At 42.2% G+C, this 17,070-nt stretch overlaps 1 protein-coding gene across 1 annotated transcript in view; it reads left to right on the top strand.

The window, feature by feature from the left end:
* The first annotated feature begins 218 nt into the window (after positions 1 to 218).
* Positions 219 to 17,070, top strand: part of LOC144590442 (uncharacterized) — an 82,233-nt gene continuing 65,381 nt past the window's right edge. The window contains exons 1-8 of the mRNA XM_078395056.1: positions 219 to 353; positions 3,593 to 3,643; positions 7,463 to 7,573; positions 8,055 to 8,208; positions 13,080 to 13,186; positions 13,852 to 13,979; positions 14,069 to 14,150; positions 14,255 to 14,344. Coding sequence (XP_078251182.1) covers positions 219 to 353; positions 3,593 to 3,643; positions 7,463 to 7,573; positions 8,055 to 8,208; positions 13,080 to 13,186; positions 13,852 to 13,979; positions 14,069 to 14,150; positions 14,255 to 14,344 — 858 coding nt within the window. The remainder of the gene's footprint in view (positions 354 to 3,592; positions 3,644 to 7,462; positions 7,574 to 8,054; positions 8,209 to 13,079; positions 13,187 to 13,851; positions 13,980 to 14,068; positions 14,151 to 14,254; positions 14,345 to 17,070) is intronic.

A 17,070-nucleotide genomic window follows, 5' to 3' on the forward strand; every position in this document is an offset into this window, starting at 1 on the left:
TAATAGCTAATAAATTGGGAATGTAAATTGCACTGTTTATTTGTTGTATAATGCTGACTTTACAATTAAGCAAGTTGAACGGAGATCTATTTATTTTATTTACAATGAAAGCCTACTTTAAATGGGTTTTTTTGCTCTCTGTTTGAGAATTACTGTTTTTTCTCGATGTGCTTTTTTGGCTAGGTTTTACTGGAAAGGCACCCAGGAATATGAGCGGCATGGCTCAATATCAATCTAAACAGAAACGTATTCTACGATTGGAGTTGTTTTTAGAAGAACTGCAAAAAGCTGGCATCATACCCAAGGACAGTAAACTCGACTGTGGCCTGATTGCCAAGAAAAATACTAAATCTGTATGTAAAAGGATCTCTTTCATTGTTAACTCTTCTACTTGGATAACACTTCAGATGGGTTATCTTAATAGCTTATTTTTGACTAATGTAATGAGCAGACACGTTTACTTTTCAGTGCCGTGCATTTTATTAAAATTGTGATTAATCGGTAAGAGTAAGGTGAGAATATTCATGTGCATCACATGTCCCCAGTGAGGAGCTGAATTCACAGGGACTATGGATCAAGGAAGTAGGCCAACATCAGGAGCACCTCATCAACTGCATTCGGTGCTCCCGATGTGGCCTCCTTTATATTGGTGAGACAGAGAGTAGACTAGGTGACCATTTCCCCAAACACTTGCACTCGGTCTGCCAAGGCCTACAGAACTCTCGGTTGCTAACCATTTTAACTCCCCTTCCCATTCCCATACCGACCTTTCTGTTCCGGGCATCCTCCATTGCCACAGTGAGGCCACACACAAACTGGTGGAGCAGCACCTCCCATTCTGTTTTGTAGCTCACAACCCAGTGGAAAGTTGAATTCTCCAGTTTTATGTGAACAACTCTCCCACTCTTTTCTCCCCTTTTATCTCCCTCTCTTCCCTGTGCCCCACCTGGATAGAACTGCCCATTCCTCCCTTTCTCCTCCACCCTCTCCCCTTCCCCTGTATTCCTTCCTCTGGCTTTACATTTCACACCTCTTCTGCTCTCCTTACCTCAGACATTATGTTTTCTCATCTCTGGCCTTTGTCCAAACGTCTTCCAATCAACCCCCCTACCTGTATTCACCTATTGCTTGGCTTTTGCCACCTCCACCTCTCTTCCACCTTTCTCTCCTGACAACAATCACTGAAGAAAGTTCCCAACTCAAAGCATCGCCTCTCCATGTTTTCCAGAGATCCTACCTGACATGCTGAGTTACTCCCACACTTTCTGTCTTTTTTATCTGAAATATATCCTTGTCCATATCATATCATATTGTCAGTATTTATTCACGAAATGCTGGAGTAACTCAGCAGGTCAGGCAGCATCTCAGGAGAGAAGGAATGGGTGATGTTTCGGGTCGAGACCCTTCCTCAGATTGATATTGTCATATCACCATATGTACTGTAGTTATAAACACTGCATTGTAAAATTTAATTTGGAGCCCGACCCAAAATGTCGTCTGCCTATTTTCCTCCACAGATGCTGCCTAAACCATTGAGTTCCTGGGCAGCAGTTTGTTTTTTACTCAAAACCCCAGGATCTATACTGTCTCTTATGTCTCCTTCTCTAAAATTTAATTTTAATATCTTACAGTAAAGCTTCCCCATCTTGTGCCCCATGGCTACTCTTCTATCAATATGAATTATTATAATGGCATATGGATTAAATGATGTTATCTGCATGCTTAAATTCAAATTCATTCAATTTTCCTTTCCCTGTTTGGAAACGGAATAAAAGTAGCTTGCATGTGAAGCTGATCTGAGAACATGAGACATTCAAAACAATGTATTGCTGACTTCTGAGTGCACTGACATCAGGGGGTGTAGAGTTCCCCAAGAAAAACACACATTCTCAATGTTAAAACGTCAGTATTCTCATTCAACATCTACAGTCACGCTGTTGGGTTGCATCGTGACTTGGTTGGGGAATATCTCTTCCCAAGACCACATGAAATTGTGGATGTTGCCCAGCCCATCACACAGACCAGACTCCCCACATTCACTACATCTGCATTTTACGCTGCCTTGGGAAAGCAGCCAACATAATCAAAGATTTTGCCCACCCCGGGCATCTTCTCATTGCTCCAGTTGGACAGAAGATACAGAAGCTTGAAAGTGCGTACCACCAGACACAGGAACAGCTTCGTCCTTTCTGTTATCAGGCTTCTGAACGATCCTTCCATAAGCTAGGGTACTGTTCTCCTCTTATAGCGGACATTGGACTTTGACTCTGGAACTATTGTTGGACAAGGCTAAGACTTATATTCTGCATCCTTTGCTTGACCTATTGTACCTGAGTTTGGTCTGGTTACAGTATTATCTGATCTGACTGGCCAGCATGCAAAACAAATGTTTCACTGAATCTCGGTACACATGATAATAGTAAATCTAAAGCATATGTTCAAACATTTTCATGATTTCACCTTTTCTATTTCCATGATTAATTCCAACAGTTACCTGATAAGTCTGCATTCCTCTTTTGCAACCTTGAAATCCTTTGTTCCAAAAGAGCCTTAAGATAACTGGGCCTCAACTTTGGGAATGATTTCCCAAATCAATTCTGCCTCTTCCACTTGGATATTTCTTAAATCCTACACCCTGTTCAAAATTTCTCTATTTTTTGCTCATGTGGCAAGTTGTTTTAGTTTAGTATAGTTTAGAGATACAGCAGGGAAACAGGCCCTTTGGCCCATTGATTCCATGCCAACATTGATCACCTGTGCAGAGTCTATGTTAATTCATTCACTAATTTCATACTGGGGGCAATGTACGGAAGCCAATTATCTATAAACCTGCACGTCTTTGGGATGTGGGTGGAAACCATAGCAACCAGAAGAGACCCTCAGGGAGACACAGGGAGAATGTGCAAACTCAGCACAAACAGCACCTAAGCTCGGGATTGAACCTGGGCCTTTGGTGCTATGAGGCAGTTTTGATATGTTTTACTCTGTCAAAACTGCCATTTTAAAACAAAATTTTCACTCTTGTCTAAGTTACACTTTAATTTCTCCTAAATGCAAAATCACACTTTAAAAGAATCCCAATGGGCTATTGCAGTTTATAAACTTAATGCTAAGAGAAGGTAAATAGTTCCCCACCAAACACCCCTTCTCTTGGTCTCATCCACCTTTTTGAAAATTCTCTGCTCAAGAACAGAGCTCTAATCTTGCATCTCAGCACACATACAAAATCTTCCTTTGAGACAGCAAAATTTGGCTGCCAACCAAATGCATTTTCCATTCCACACATCTTCTTATACAGTCTAATGTAAAAACGAGGAATTGTAGATGCTGGTTTACAAAAAAACACACAAAATGCTGGAACAACTCAGCGGGTCAGGCAGCACCATTGGAGAACATGGACATGTGACGATTTGGGTCAGAACCTTTCTTCAGACCCGAGTCTGAAGAAGGGTCCCGTCATGAAATGTCACCTATACATGTTCTGCAGAGATGCGGTTTGACCCGCTGAATTAGCCCAGCACTTGGTGTCTTTTCTTAGACCATCCGCCAGGAATCGATGACTTACTCGCACTCTTGTTTTGTGGATTCTTAGGTGATGGTTGATGAAGCCAATATTGGAAGTACAATCTCTTCCACAGATGGGGTAGTCTATGAGGATGGTGAGCTTCTGCTATTTACACAGTAAGGCTCCGTGTAACCTGAAGAAGCAAAGTGATTTGCTTCAGCTGTTTACACAGAGCTTCACTGCGCCCCTGAAGTTTGATCATGGGGTTCACAATAACATCCCAACTGCTCCTTCTTGGCGTTGCCCAGTCCTGAGCCGGAGGTTCTCAAGAATCAGTGAGGATATTGGGGGTTTTTTCAAGGAAGCCTTGAGCACTTCCTTGAAGCTTTCTCTCTATCCACCTTGTAATCTGTTCTGGAGATGGGCCTTAGAATAAATTGATTGTCATTAGAGTCCAGGAGCCAATTGAGGGTAACCAGTGCATCAGTGCTAGGGAAGTTGATCTGGGAGAGACAGTGATGTTGGTTTGTTTGGTTTTTCAGAGATTCTGAGGTTTTTCTGGAGATGATGTTAGTGTTACTTTTGCAAACCAATTGCTCATATTTCTTTAAAAAGAAGACTAAGTTTTTGATCATCTATAAACATAAATCTTGGTGAGAGATGGGAAAGACAAAAATGTTGATAGTGTGGCGCGTCGAGAAAGCCCTAAATAAAGGCGAGGAGCCGGGTATTTCGGGAGCGATGTGTTTATTACGTTCTCTAGACCAGTCGAGTCTGCCATAGAGCGATCGCGCCTAAAACCCTGTCCTTTATACCCGTAGCTAAGCGCCCCCCCCTGGACCGGTCCATTCCCGTGCCGAGGGGTCGGTAGTGGTATGGCCTGACCCTTGGGAGCCGCCACAATAGTATTTAAAACTATCTAGTACTATAATTGTTAGGTCGTTACAAAGGTGAAGAAAAGGTTCCGAGAAAGGCAGAGGGAAGTAAGTGCCGATGTGGTTCGAGTAGATTTATTTTGAACAAACTATGGCTATTTATTGTAAGTGTCTGCAGTGTTTGTGTTTATAGCAACACTCCAACTGAGGGGGAATATGATTTCTCAAAAAGAATCCCTGAGGATGTTTTCTATTTTGTTGTCCTGTTTGTCAAAAATCAATGAATTCCCTCAAGTAATTTGAAACTACAGAAGGCCCCACTTAACTACTGCACATCACGTCTGACATCCTCACATCAAACAGCATTTCATTTGTAACAATTGTGAGAACTATCCTCTAGCTGCCTATAAATATTGTCTATTTTCATTATTTCTGATTTCATATTATTATAGCATTTTTTATGTGCAGTGCCCTTCATAGTGTTTCGGACAAAGACCCATCATTTATTTATTTGCCTCTGCACTCCACAATTTGAGATTTGTAATAGAAAAAATCACATGTATTTAAAGTGCACATTGTCAGATTTTAATAAAGACAATTTTTATACATTTTGGTTTCACCATGTAGAAATTACAGCAATGTTTATACATAGTCCCCCCATTTCAGGGCACCATGATGTTTGGGTCACAGCAATGTCATGTAAATGAAAGTAGTCATGTTTAGTATTTTATTGCATATCCTTTGCATGCAATGACTGCTTGAAGTCTGCAATTCATGGATATCACCAGTTGCTGGGTGTCTTCTCTGGTGATGGTCTGCCAGGCCTGTATTGCAGCCATCTTTAGCTTATGCTTGTTTTGGGGGCTAGTTCCCTTCAGTTTTCTCTTCAGCATATAAAAGGCGTGCTCAATTGGGTTCAGATCGGGTGATTGACTTGGCTACTCAAGAATTGACCATTTTTTAGCTTTGAAAAACTCCTTTGTTGCTTTAGCAGTATGTTTGGGATCATTGTCTTGCTGTAGAATGAACCACCGACCAATGAGTTGTGAGGCATTTGTTTGAACTTGAGCAGATAGGATGTGTCTATAAATTCATTATGCTACTACCATCAACAGTTGTATCATCAATGAAGATAAGTGAGCCAGTACCTTCAGCAGCCATACTTGCCCAGGCCATTACCCCCCCCCCCCCACCCACCACCGTGTTTCACAGATGAGGTGGTATGCTTTGGATCTTGGGCAGTTCCTTCTCTCCTCCATACTTTGTTCTTGCCATCACTCTGATATAAGATAATCTTCATCTCATCTGTCCATAAGTCCTTTTTCCAGAACTGTGGTTGCTCTTTTAAGTACTTCTTGGCAAACTGTAACCTGGCCATCCTATTTTTGCGCCTAACCAGTGGTTTACATCTTGCAGTGTAGCCTCTGCATTTCTGTTTCTAAAGTCTCCTGCGTCATTGACAAATCCACACCTGACTCCTGAAGAATGTTTTTGATCTGTCGTACAGGTGTTTGGGAATTTTTCTTTATTATAGAGAGAATTCTGTCATCAACTGTGGAGGTCTTCCTTGGCCTGCCAGTCCCTTTGCGATTAGTAAGCTCACCAGTGCTCTCTTTCTTCTTAATAATGTTCCAAACAGTTGATTTTGGTAAGCCTAAGGTTTGGCTGATGTCTCTAACAGTTTTATTCTTGTTTCTCAGTCTCATAATGGCTTCTTTGACTTTCATTGGCACAACTTTGGTCCTCATGTTGATAAACAGCAATAAAAGTTTCCAAAGGTGATGGAAAGACTAGAGGAAGGACTAGGTGCATGAAGGAGGCAATTAAACAACACCTGAGCAATTACAAACATTTGTGAAGCCATGTGTCCCAAACATTATGGTGCCCTGAAATGGGGGTCTATGTATGAACACAGCTATAATTTCTACATGGTGAAACCAAAATGCATAAAAATATCCTTTAATAAAATCTGACAATGTGCACATTATAACCACGTGTGATTTTTTCCTATTACAAAGCTCAAATTGTGGAGCAAAGAGACAAATAAATAAATGATGGGTCTTTTTCCCAAACATTATGGAGGGCACAGTATTTAACACAGTCAATTACTTCTTGAAAGCTTTCTGAAACAGGGTATGTTCATTATATCATCTGAAATTATATATGCAGTATTTGTATTAATCATTTTCTGAATTGTCCCTTCAAACAAAAAGGGAAAATGAAACAGTTAATTTGCATTAACTCCCTATTTAAAAAAAAAATTAATGACTCATGTATTTTTAAAATCTTCTGTAAAGTTAAAAAATATATGTCTATGAAAGGTTCAGCATAACAATAACACCTTGTTTTTATTCGTCCACAAGAAATTTTCTGATTGAATAACCAAAATGATATCTGCAAACAAGCCCCCACCTCTCTTTTCCAGCTTTTTCACCCTTTCTGAAATCATTCTGAAGAAAGGTCCTGACCCAAATGGTCGCCTATTCATTTATCCCACAGATGCTGCCTGACTTATTGAGTTACTCCAAAACTTTGTGTTTTGCTCATGATTCCCCAGCTTCTGCATCTCACTGACATATGCATTGTTCCTTTCAATGACTTACTTTAATCATAGATGGTCCAGAGAATAAAACAACTCTTCAGAAACTTTGGTGCAATTTGAAAACAAAGGATTTACGACAGTCTATACATGTGTCCTTGAGGTCATAATTGCAATCAGGTTTGAATTATTTGTGTGTGATTAAATAAATGACTTAGATTTCAGAGATTCATGCTTTTATAGCCTTCAACTTTGGAAATGTAATGAACTAGCGATATTTTTTGCTAAGTCATATTTTAGTATTAATAATTTATTGATAGCAAATTAATAAAATAATAAATTGTATTTAACAGTTTATCGTTTTTCTCCAGCCAGCGGTGCTGGCTCGAAGGGCCCAATGGCCTCCTCCTGCACCTATTTTCTATGTTTCCATTTTCTATGTTAATCCCCTGAAAATAGTATTGCTTACTGATTATTAACAATGAATCCTTACATTGCACAATGACTTAAGCTGTGAGGGGTGCATTTTGATTTGTTCACCAGATAAGTGAACTACTATGGACGTTAATAGTGTATGACATTCGCTTCACCTGGGAACGGTCAAGTCAACTGCTGGTCAATGATGAGAAACTGGTCTGCGCCATTTGTTTCAAGGTAGGAGGGAGAATATCGAAGCACTACAAGTGCTTACAGCTGTTTATTCCTTATGTTATTACCACATGAAAAGGAAATAATCCCCTTACATTTCAAATCTCAAATCATTATATTGATTTCTGTTGAATTTTAAAATTGGGTGAAATGAGACTTAGAATTTTGACAGATGCTTTAGATTTGTAACTTCTTTTTGGATATAATGTTGGAGTATTTAGGTCTTATCATTTTCTTCCTGATGGAAACATTGCCTTTGCTTTTAAATTTCTCTGCTCGAATGAAGTACCCATCAATATTAAAATATCAGATGTACAAATTGTACCAAATCATTTGTGGAAACAATATATTAAAAATGTAATGTTTATATATTTCGTACAAGAAAATAAATATACAAATAATTTGAAACAAGTTGCTGAAGATATACCATTGACTTCTATGGTGAATGTAGAATAATATAAGGAACCTTTGTTATTTTTGGATTCAGTGGACACCAAAGGTTAAATCATCAGCACAAAAGCAACCGCAAGCTCCTCCATCATTTTTTGCTGATCTTGCGTTCCCATTAGATGAAACAAAAGGATCTTCCCTCTCTGCTCCGATGGAATCGTATTATTTGCAAAATTCTGAACCATTTCCAGGTAATAACAATACTCCATATTAAGCATTTCTTAGTTTTTCATCTTTCATTGATAAATTAGAAATAATCGTGAATTAAAATATTAGAATGAATAATGCTTTTATTGACAGAAGGAAACTTTACTTGTATTTTAATGATCATTGGCTGGCATAGTTTATCCAAATCTTTTGAGGATTCCATTACTATTCCCAACTGAAAATTAACCTATTTCAGTCCTTTTATGAAAAGGATTAATTAAAATATGTCATCGCTTAGGAATTTATACATGGTATGAAAGACAAAGATAAAAGACCATCCCAAGTAGGGTCAATTCTTTATGAGAATTAGGAGAAAGAGGAAGCAATTTGGTTTTAAGGTGCATAGCGGGTGAGGAACTAAAGGAGTATCTCTGTTACAATGAGGCCAGGCTTGCCTTGGGAATGAAAACATCTCATTCATGAGTGTGACCTCTGGTTCTAAACTCTCTAGCTGTTGGGAACATCCTCCCTCGTCTGAATAGTCCAGATGAAAGGATTAAATTAGATAGAGAAAACATGTTGAATCTGAAACATTAACTCTGTTTTTCTCTCTCCAAATGTCATCTGACTTGCTGAGTGTTTCCACCATTTCCTCTTTTTAATTCTGATTTTCCATTTCCACAATATTTTACTTATGTAACCCTTTTGTTCCCATTTCCATTTGTTTCACGCTAAAAGATCCCTAATAGAGGTAGAAATGTTAATTTAACAGATATTATCTGCATTGCATTAGTTGCATAGTATGTTGAAACATCAATGCTCTGAACAGTTTTTGGAACATTGGCAATTAACATACATGTTTCAGTGTTCTCCTTGTGAACTTATTGTCCATTGTATGTGAAATTTAGTGATAAACACTTTTAAATGTCATCCATGCCATCATTCAAATAGTAACAAGCTGCCAACAAGAACATTGCCCTGCACATTAGCTTGAGAAAATATTTTAAAAAGGTTATCGGTCAATAAAGCGCATGCAGATAAAAAATATCTTTATATTGACAATAGTGCTGTTTCTTTTCAATCCAAATGTGTTTTATTTTAATGCTTGAAATTACACAGATTTGCATATACTTGTTGAGACTGTTTTGATTAGGTTAATCTGGGTCCCCTTATATTTTATTAATGAATAAAAGTTCAGCCTTGCAGCTTCCACAAATAAGTATCTCTTTATCTGCAGTATTTTATGGATACTTCAACATAACAAATGTGAGCACTTGCTAACAAGAGACTAATCATTCTTGGTGCTACTGATTTCCTCTAATGTACCACAGAGGAAAATAAATATGAGTGTGGTGTTGTAAAGTGTAATAATGTTTATTTTGAATGGATTTTTTGTTATTCATTAATGAGATGTGTTTGTTACTGGCAATCCCAGCATTTATGTTCCATCCCCAAATGACCCTAGAATGAGAAGACAGTTGAGAATCAATCATACTGTTTGATTGGGAGGTATATATGAGTCAGTCTGTGCAGGGACTGCAGATTACATTCCCTGAGACAACAATTTTAATTTGTTTTTATTCATACTGCCGAAGAGAATTAAACTTTATGAGGTTAATTATTACAGTGTGGCTGTTGATGGGGCTATAGAGAATGTGTCAACTTATGTACATGTATCAGTTTAGTTCTCAAAGACACATTCCAGTCCGACTAGTTTGACTGTCCTCCTGATCAAATTTTATCTCTGTACTAGGCCAAGTGGGCCCGTTGGGCCCGTCCTCGTATGGTTTCCATTGCGACCTGAGGAAATTGCTTTTTTCTTTAAAATAAATCGTCTGTTAAAAAAAAAAAAATCAATCTCAGTGGGGGGAGGTGGGGGAGAGGAGATGGGGGGGGCGGAGAGGAAGGGGGGGCTCACCCCCTCCACTCGCCCCACCCCCATTCTCACTGTCCCCCTCCCCTCCCAACCCCACTCTCCCCTCTTCCCCACCCCCACTCTCCCCTCTTCCCCACCCCCACTGTCACCCTTCCCCCCACCACCACCCCCCCTTGCCCCACACCCCTCTCTCCTCCCCCTTTCACTCACTGTCCCCCCCTCCCCACTCTTCCCAGACCCATACTGCCCCCTCCCGCTCTCTTCCGCCCACCACCACCACCCCTTCTCCGCCAATCTCACCCCCCTCCCACCCCCACCCTTCCCTCCACCCACTCGCCCCCACGTCCACTCCCCTCCATGGAGACGTTGGCGGCGAAAGGCACTTACCGAGCGTGCAGGGAGGAGGAGGGTGCTCCGGACTGCTCGAGTCGGGCAGCGGAGGTTGGACTACTCGAGGCGTGCGGCGGAGGTGGGAGGGGTGTGAGGGAGGGGGGGAGGGAGCGGGAGGAGGAAGGGGGGGTGAGGGAGGGGGGTGAGGGAGGGAGGGGGTGGGGTGAGTGAGGGGGGTGGGGTGAGGGAGGGGGGTGGGGTGAGGGAGGGGGTGAGGGAGGGGGTGAGGTGAGGGGGGGAGGTGAGGGGGGGAGGTGAGGGGGGGGAGGTGAGGGGGGGAGGTGAGGGGGGGAGGTGGGGGGGGGAGGTGAGGGGGGGAGGTGAGGGGGGGAGGTGAGGGGGAGGTGAGGGGGGGAGGTGAGGGGGGGAGGTGAGGGGGGGAGGTGAGGGGGGGAGGTGAGGGGGGGAGGTGAGGGGGGGAGGTGAGGGGGGGAGGTGAGGGGGGGAGGTGAGGGGGGGAGGTGAGGGGGGGAGGTGAGGGGGGGAGGTGAGGGGGGGAGGTGAGGGGGGGAGGTGAGGGGGGGAGGTGAGGGGGGGAGGTGAGGGGGGGAGGTGAGGGGGGGAGGTGAGGGGAGGGGGGGAGGGGGGGGGGGGAGAGCAGTAGAGCCCTCGTCACCCCGCATTGACAGGCAATGTAGTCAGTCGGGCGGGTACCGCATCCCCCCCCCAGCCCCCGAGCGGGAGAGGCGACTGAGACTACATCTCCCGGCGGTCAGCTCTGCCCGACCTGAGTAATGTCAGATGCGGGGACGGGCGGCGGAACACGGGGGGAGCGCATTAAAGTAAAGGTCCGGGGGGGGGCATTAGTTAGGGGGCGGGCAGCGCGGGGGGGGGGAGCTGCCCGCTGCGCTGCGGCCTGTGTGCAGTAACGGTGCTGTGCCCGTGCGGGAGGGGGGACGCGACAGATAGTGCGGCGGCGCGCTGGGTCCGGGCGATAGCGGGGTGAGGGTCTCCCGGGTGTGAGAGAGAGGAGAGAAGCAAGGGGAGAGCCGGTGATCGCGGGCGGGCGGCTCCGCTAACATCGTCCATGTCGTTGGTGCGAGTGAGGAGAGACCGCGCGTGCGTGCTGACGTCATACGCACAGACGCACAGCAACGCCACGCTGAAAGCCTTCAATAAATCAGTAGGAGGGGGGGCAGCGCGAGCTCATCTCACAGGGGCATTGTGACGTCACACGCTGAAGACCTTCAATAAAGCGCTTAGGAAAAAAAAGTTTAAACTTTAAAACCTCTGTAACTTAAAAAATATACGACCAAATTAAATGAAAATATCACGGCCGGTTGTCCGGGAGATTGGCTATTAAGGCGGTGCAAAAACCGTTGTGCTACGGTTCACCGTTTTGCCGAAATCACTGATATAAACAAAGAAACATACATATTCATACATTTATTCATACATTCATATACAAGATCTGAGTTTTAGTAGAGAGATAGATAGATAGATAGATAGATAGATAGATAGATAGATAGATAGATAGATAGATAGATAGATAGATAGATAGATAGATAGATAGATAGATAGATAGATAGATAGATAGATAGATAGATAGATAGATAGATAGATAGATAGATAGATAGATAGATAGATAGATAGATTAGATAGATAGATAGATAGATAGATGCCTTGCTGTCACCCTCCCTGAGCTAACAATGATTTATTCTACATTTTCCTTGATCTTTGTCCCCTTTGATCACCTTACCCTTCCGTATCTCTGTGTCTTCTCCCCTGACTCTCAGCCTGAAGAAGGATCTCGACCCGAAATGTCACCTACGTCCGTCTATCCAGAGATGCTGCCTGTCCCGCTGAGTTACTCCAGCATTTTGTGTCTATCTTCGGTGTAAACCAGCATCTGCAGGTCTTTCCTACACACTTCTACTCTGATCTATCTGTCCTCACTGTTGCAGTGAAGTTCAACTAAGCTCAAAAACACTATTTTATCTTTTGACCAAGTCCCTTATAAACTTCCAATGCTTTTAACAATTTCACATAATGAACTTTTCCATCAGTTTTCATTTAACACTACTTTCCTTTTGTAGTTTCAGATAATGATGTTACTTCTCCCATTTACTCTTTCTCCAGACCAATCTTTTGATTTTCTTTAACATGTCCCATTGCACTACTCATTTAATCTCTCCTGCTTTTCACCTTATCTCAGATCTTTCTTTTTACTCCCACCTCCTCTACCCAACTTCTGCTTTTCTCAGATCTGTTTAACTTTGAGCCATACTGCACGGAAACAGGCCCTTCAGCCCAACTCATCCATGCTGGCCAAGATTCCCCATTATACTAGTCCCATTTGCCAATGTTTGGCCCAGATCCCTCTAAACATTTCTTATGCATATACCTATCCGAATATCTTTTGAACACTATTGAAATGCTTACCTCAACTACCTCCTCTGGCACTTGTTTCTGATCCTGACCTGAAATATTAATCATGTTTCTTTCTTGATTGATAGTGCACAACCAGCTGTGCATTTCTACCATTTTCTATTTTTATTTTGCATGATCCTTTTGAAGCAGTGATTTCGGCCAGGAATAACATCTAACAAAAATGCCTATGAAATTATTTTCTCTTAAAAAAGTATGAATTATTGTTTTATATCAGTTTACGTTAATTATTTAATTAAATTAACAATTCATGTGTCTAAGGTCGTGAGCTAGCTAAAGCCTTTAACAAGAAAATTCCTAAAGAGGGCTGGAATAACTATCCTTCTGCTGTTGAATGCATTCTGGATCTCATTAATACCCATTTGCAGGTACTTCTTTATTCAACACAGTGATGTATTTTCATATGGTGATGAATGCAATGTAAGATATAATGCTGCATTGATAAGATAATAATAATAATAATTATTACAATGCTAAATGAGCAAGACTGTTTGAACATGCTGTCCAATTTGATTAAAAAGGAAGTTGAACCCAACTGGATGTTAACCAGTCTTCGGATTTCTCTTTCAATAGTTCTTGGTAGTACTAGTTGATCCGCAAACTTTTAAACTTTGATCCACAAGTTAACTTTTATGTAGTTGTGTGCCTTGGTGCTTTTTTTTAGTATGGCTGTATGGTAATCAAGTTTCACTGTACCTTAATTGGCACCCATGACAATAAACACACCTTTAGACCTTTGAACAAAGGCACCTAATGGCATAGAGCTATTGCTCATCAATTTAATCTCCATTGTAAAACAGCGGAAAGCAACATTGATATGTATTTTTCTGGAACCAATGTGGACCCTTCTGACCGTCCCAATTTGTTGTCCTCAGCTCGTCACCTGTGATGATAGACTCGGGCAATAGGTTCATTGACACCCCAAGACTCTGGTTGCATTTGCTTTCTGCAATTAATTCGGTGACTTGTAACAGCTACTTGAACAATATCTGCACAAAGAATATTGATATCCACTCTTCTATCCATAATGTAGATTGCAGCCAAAGGCCGTAAACTGTGTGTAAAAGATACAGGTGACTTGACAGATAGTCATATCTGGTGCTATTTGGTGAACTCCTTCATGCCTGGCACATTCATCGTGGAAATACTTCCATACGATAGGTATGACTTTTTTTTAAACATAATTTACAGCTTGGTTATTACTTCTCTGTGCCCATATTTTTATGCCACAGATTTAATTAATTTTGTAGGTGGACTACGAATCTAGCTTTAAAAACAATGGAGGCAATTATTTGCATATCGACTTCTTTTACTTCACAAGATCTTCTTGAGGTAATAATATAAAATTGTAAAAGGGAAAGAAGTTAAATTTTCTTTTGGTTTTATCATAATTGATGCATTTTCTAATTAACATTTCATCATCTTTCTTTTTAAAGGCAGATCCGAAGGCTCTCTGTGCCTATTTGTGTGTTATCTTTATGTGTGGTTACAAGTTCAGGCAATCCATAGCAGTTGTAAACTACATTGTGAGTGGAACTATTCAAATTATTGCACTGTGGGTCTCATTGAAGAGGTATTTAGAATTTTTGCATTTTTCTTTCATTCTCTTTCTAAATATTTTATTCCCAGTCTCCTTATTCTCAGCCTCATTGTCCACTCAATACAAAAACATTCCAAGCCCTGAAGACCTATTGTATGTAGACTATCCCTTCTAAATTTCTCTAAATCCCCCATTTATAATGTTCATCCTGACCTTTGGAAACATTGGAAGCCTTCTTTACCAATCTGTCCAACCAAAATACTTTTTAAAAAGTTTGAGTTTTATTGAGTCATTCTTAGCTTTGTTTCATTTTGAGCTTTTCCTCATAACAGTAAACTCACAATTATAGTATTTAAATAGATTTTCACTGTACCCCTTGCACGGGTCTAATATTCTTAGAATATTAAGGTACAATTACTTGTCTGCAATATGATAGTTGCAGTTTGCTTAATTTATATTCAATGCATTTATAGGATCCTATTAAGATTTTTATGATTATTTCAGTATGTACTCCTGGTCGAAATATCACTGCACCCACGTCCCAAATTAATTTGCTGCTTAGTACAAAGCTCAAGTGATTTGAAGAAATGAGCTACGCTATTTCACATGGAGTAACCTGTTAAGATATCCTGGGAGACTAGGGAAGTATGGAGAGGCAAGAACAGGGGAGTTGAGTTCTTCAAAACCTGCACTGATTCTTGTAACTTTTAAGGATGCAGCAGGAGCAATTAAGATGTGGCCATTTTCCAGAGGCCACTTTAAGCATTTTAAGTTTGGTTGCACAGGAATATGATATAAGCCAGTGGTACTCATAGGACAGGGTACTGCTGACGGATCCTAGTTAACATTATAAAGCAGTGCTGATTGTGGTTCCTTCACTTACAGGCACATACATTAAATAAGTTTTCTCATTTTAAGCCACCCTCATAATTTGTTTCTAAATTTTGGTTGCTCATTTATTTTAAAAACAAAATGGATTATATGAGCTTCTCCAATAATGACTATTTGGGGAAACCTACCTGGATCTCCAGTCATTGCTTCTTGATTAATTTTACTGATTGTAAGCCTCGTTGATGTTGTACTTTGTGGTCCGGTATCTGTTGTACCTTTGTTATGACTCTGGACGGACCACAAGTACACATGTTTAAAAGGTTAGAATGCTGGAGCTTAAATCCAGGCTGTTTATTCCATGGCCACCTGGAACCAGAGTCACCACCAAATCACCTCATTCTCTTATATACACAGACAAACAAAGTAGTCCTTGTGATACAACAAAGTAGTCCTTGCAATATCACAACATCCCCCTTGTCTTATAAAATAAAATACATTTAACAACAAACTCTAAACACAAATGTTTTTTATAAACACCATAAAATAGTAACGAATATCAACGGTAACGTGCAGGTTTCTTACTAACACGTCCTGAACGTGTCACATAACCTCCATCAGCATTATGTGCCGGTCGTTCCTCCTCTTCACATTTGGTCTCAGCCCTGTTGCTGTCTGGAGGGACTCAGTGGGGACCAAAGCCTGGCTTCTCCAGTGGAGGAATATCTCTCAACTGCACTCGATTCCACCTTAATCTATTTCCATTCGGCGTCTCAATGATGTAAGATCTTGACTGGGGTTCGTCACAGATCAATCTCACTTCTGCTGGAATCCCGACATGATTTGCTTGATCCTGAACCTGGACCTTCTGTCCAATGTGTAATGGTGTCAAGTCTTGTCTCTTGACCGAATTGTCAAAATGCACCTTCATACTCTGCTTGTGCTCTTCAAGTCGCTCAAAGTTCCTCTGCCCTTCGTATGCCTTGTCCATGTCGAGGTTCGTGGGTGGAGGTGTCCGAATCTGTCTTCCAAACATCATCTCTGCTGGTGATGGTAACTTGGAATCAATCGGCGTAGTACGCAAGTTGAGTAAAGCCGCTGCTACACTCTGTTCCGTTGTCAAGGACTTCTTGATGATGGATTTCACCGTTCGTACCATTCGCTCAACCAATCCATATCTTCCCTTCAAGAAGCAGTCTTGCTGTGTAGATCAGCGTAGTGTAGACTCTAGATGAGTGAAGGTTGTTGCTCCACCGCGATGATTTGCTTCGCACTGCTGGGCTCGCAACGCTGGGCTTGCAACGCTGGGCTCGCAACGCTGGGCTTGCAACGCTGGGCTCGCAACGCTGGGCTCGCAACGCTGGGCTCGCAACGCTGGGCTCGCAACGTTGGGCTCGCAATGCTGGGCTCGCACTATACAGCTCCCAGCTGCTGAAACCGCGGTGCAATCGGGTGTCGCCTGCGGTGCGCGCTGGCCCCGCCCACTGGTGCTCCCGGCCGCTACCGCTCATTGTCGGTAGCCGCTGTCGCTGCCTCGGGCCCAGGGCCGTCCCGACTCGCCGGTCGCCGCGCCTGGGCGAGTGTACAGCCTCTCGGCCTTACCGGTCGTCGCGACTCCGTGGGTGGCCGGTCTCTCCGGTCGCCGCGCCTCCGTGGGTGTCGGGTCTCACCGAGAAGCAGTCACTGGTTTCCGAGCGTGGGCCTGCACAGGAGCTGGGGCACGATGTGGGCCTTCACACACCTCCCCCAGCAGCTTGCAGCATCACGTCGGCAGCTCGGCGCTGACTTCTGATCAGGTAATTATACCTACATATAATGGCCCTGTCGACATGCAATCCTAGCATCCCTCACCGAGCTGGAAAGCATTCATCTTTTTTTTTCCTT

The sequence above is a fragment of the Rhinoraja longicauda genome, unplaced genomic scaffold, assembly GCF_053455715.1.
Source record: "Rhinoraja longicauda isolate Sanriku21f unplaced genomic scaffold, sRhiLon1.1 Scf000193, whole genome shotgun sequence".
Classification (NCBI taxonomy): domain Eukaryota; kingdom Metazoa; phylum Chordata; class Chondrichthyes; order Rajiformes; family Arhynchobatidae; genus Rhinoraja; species Rhinoraja longicauda.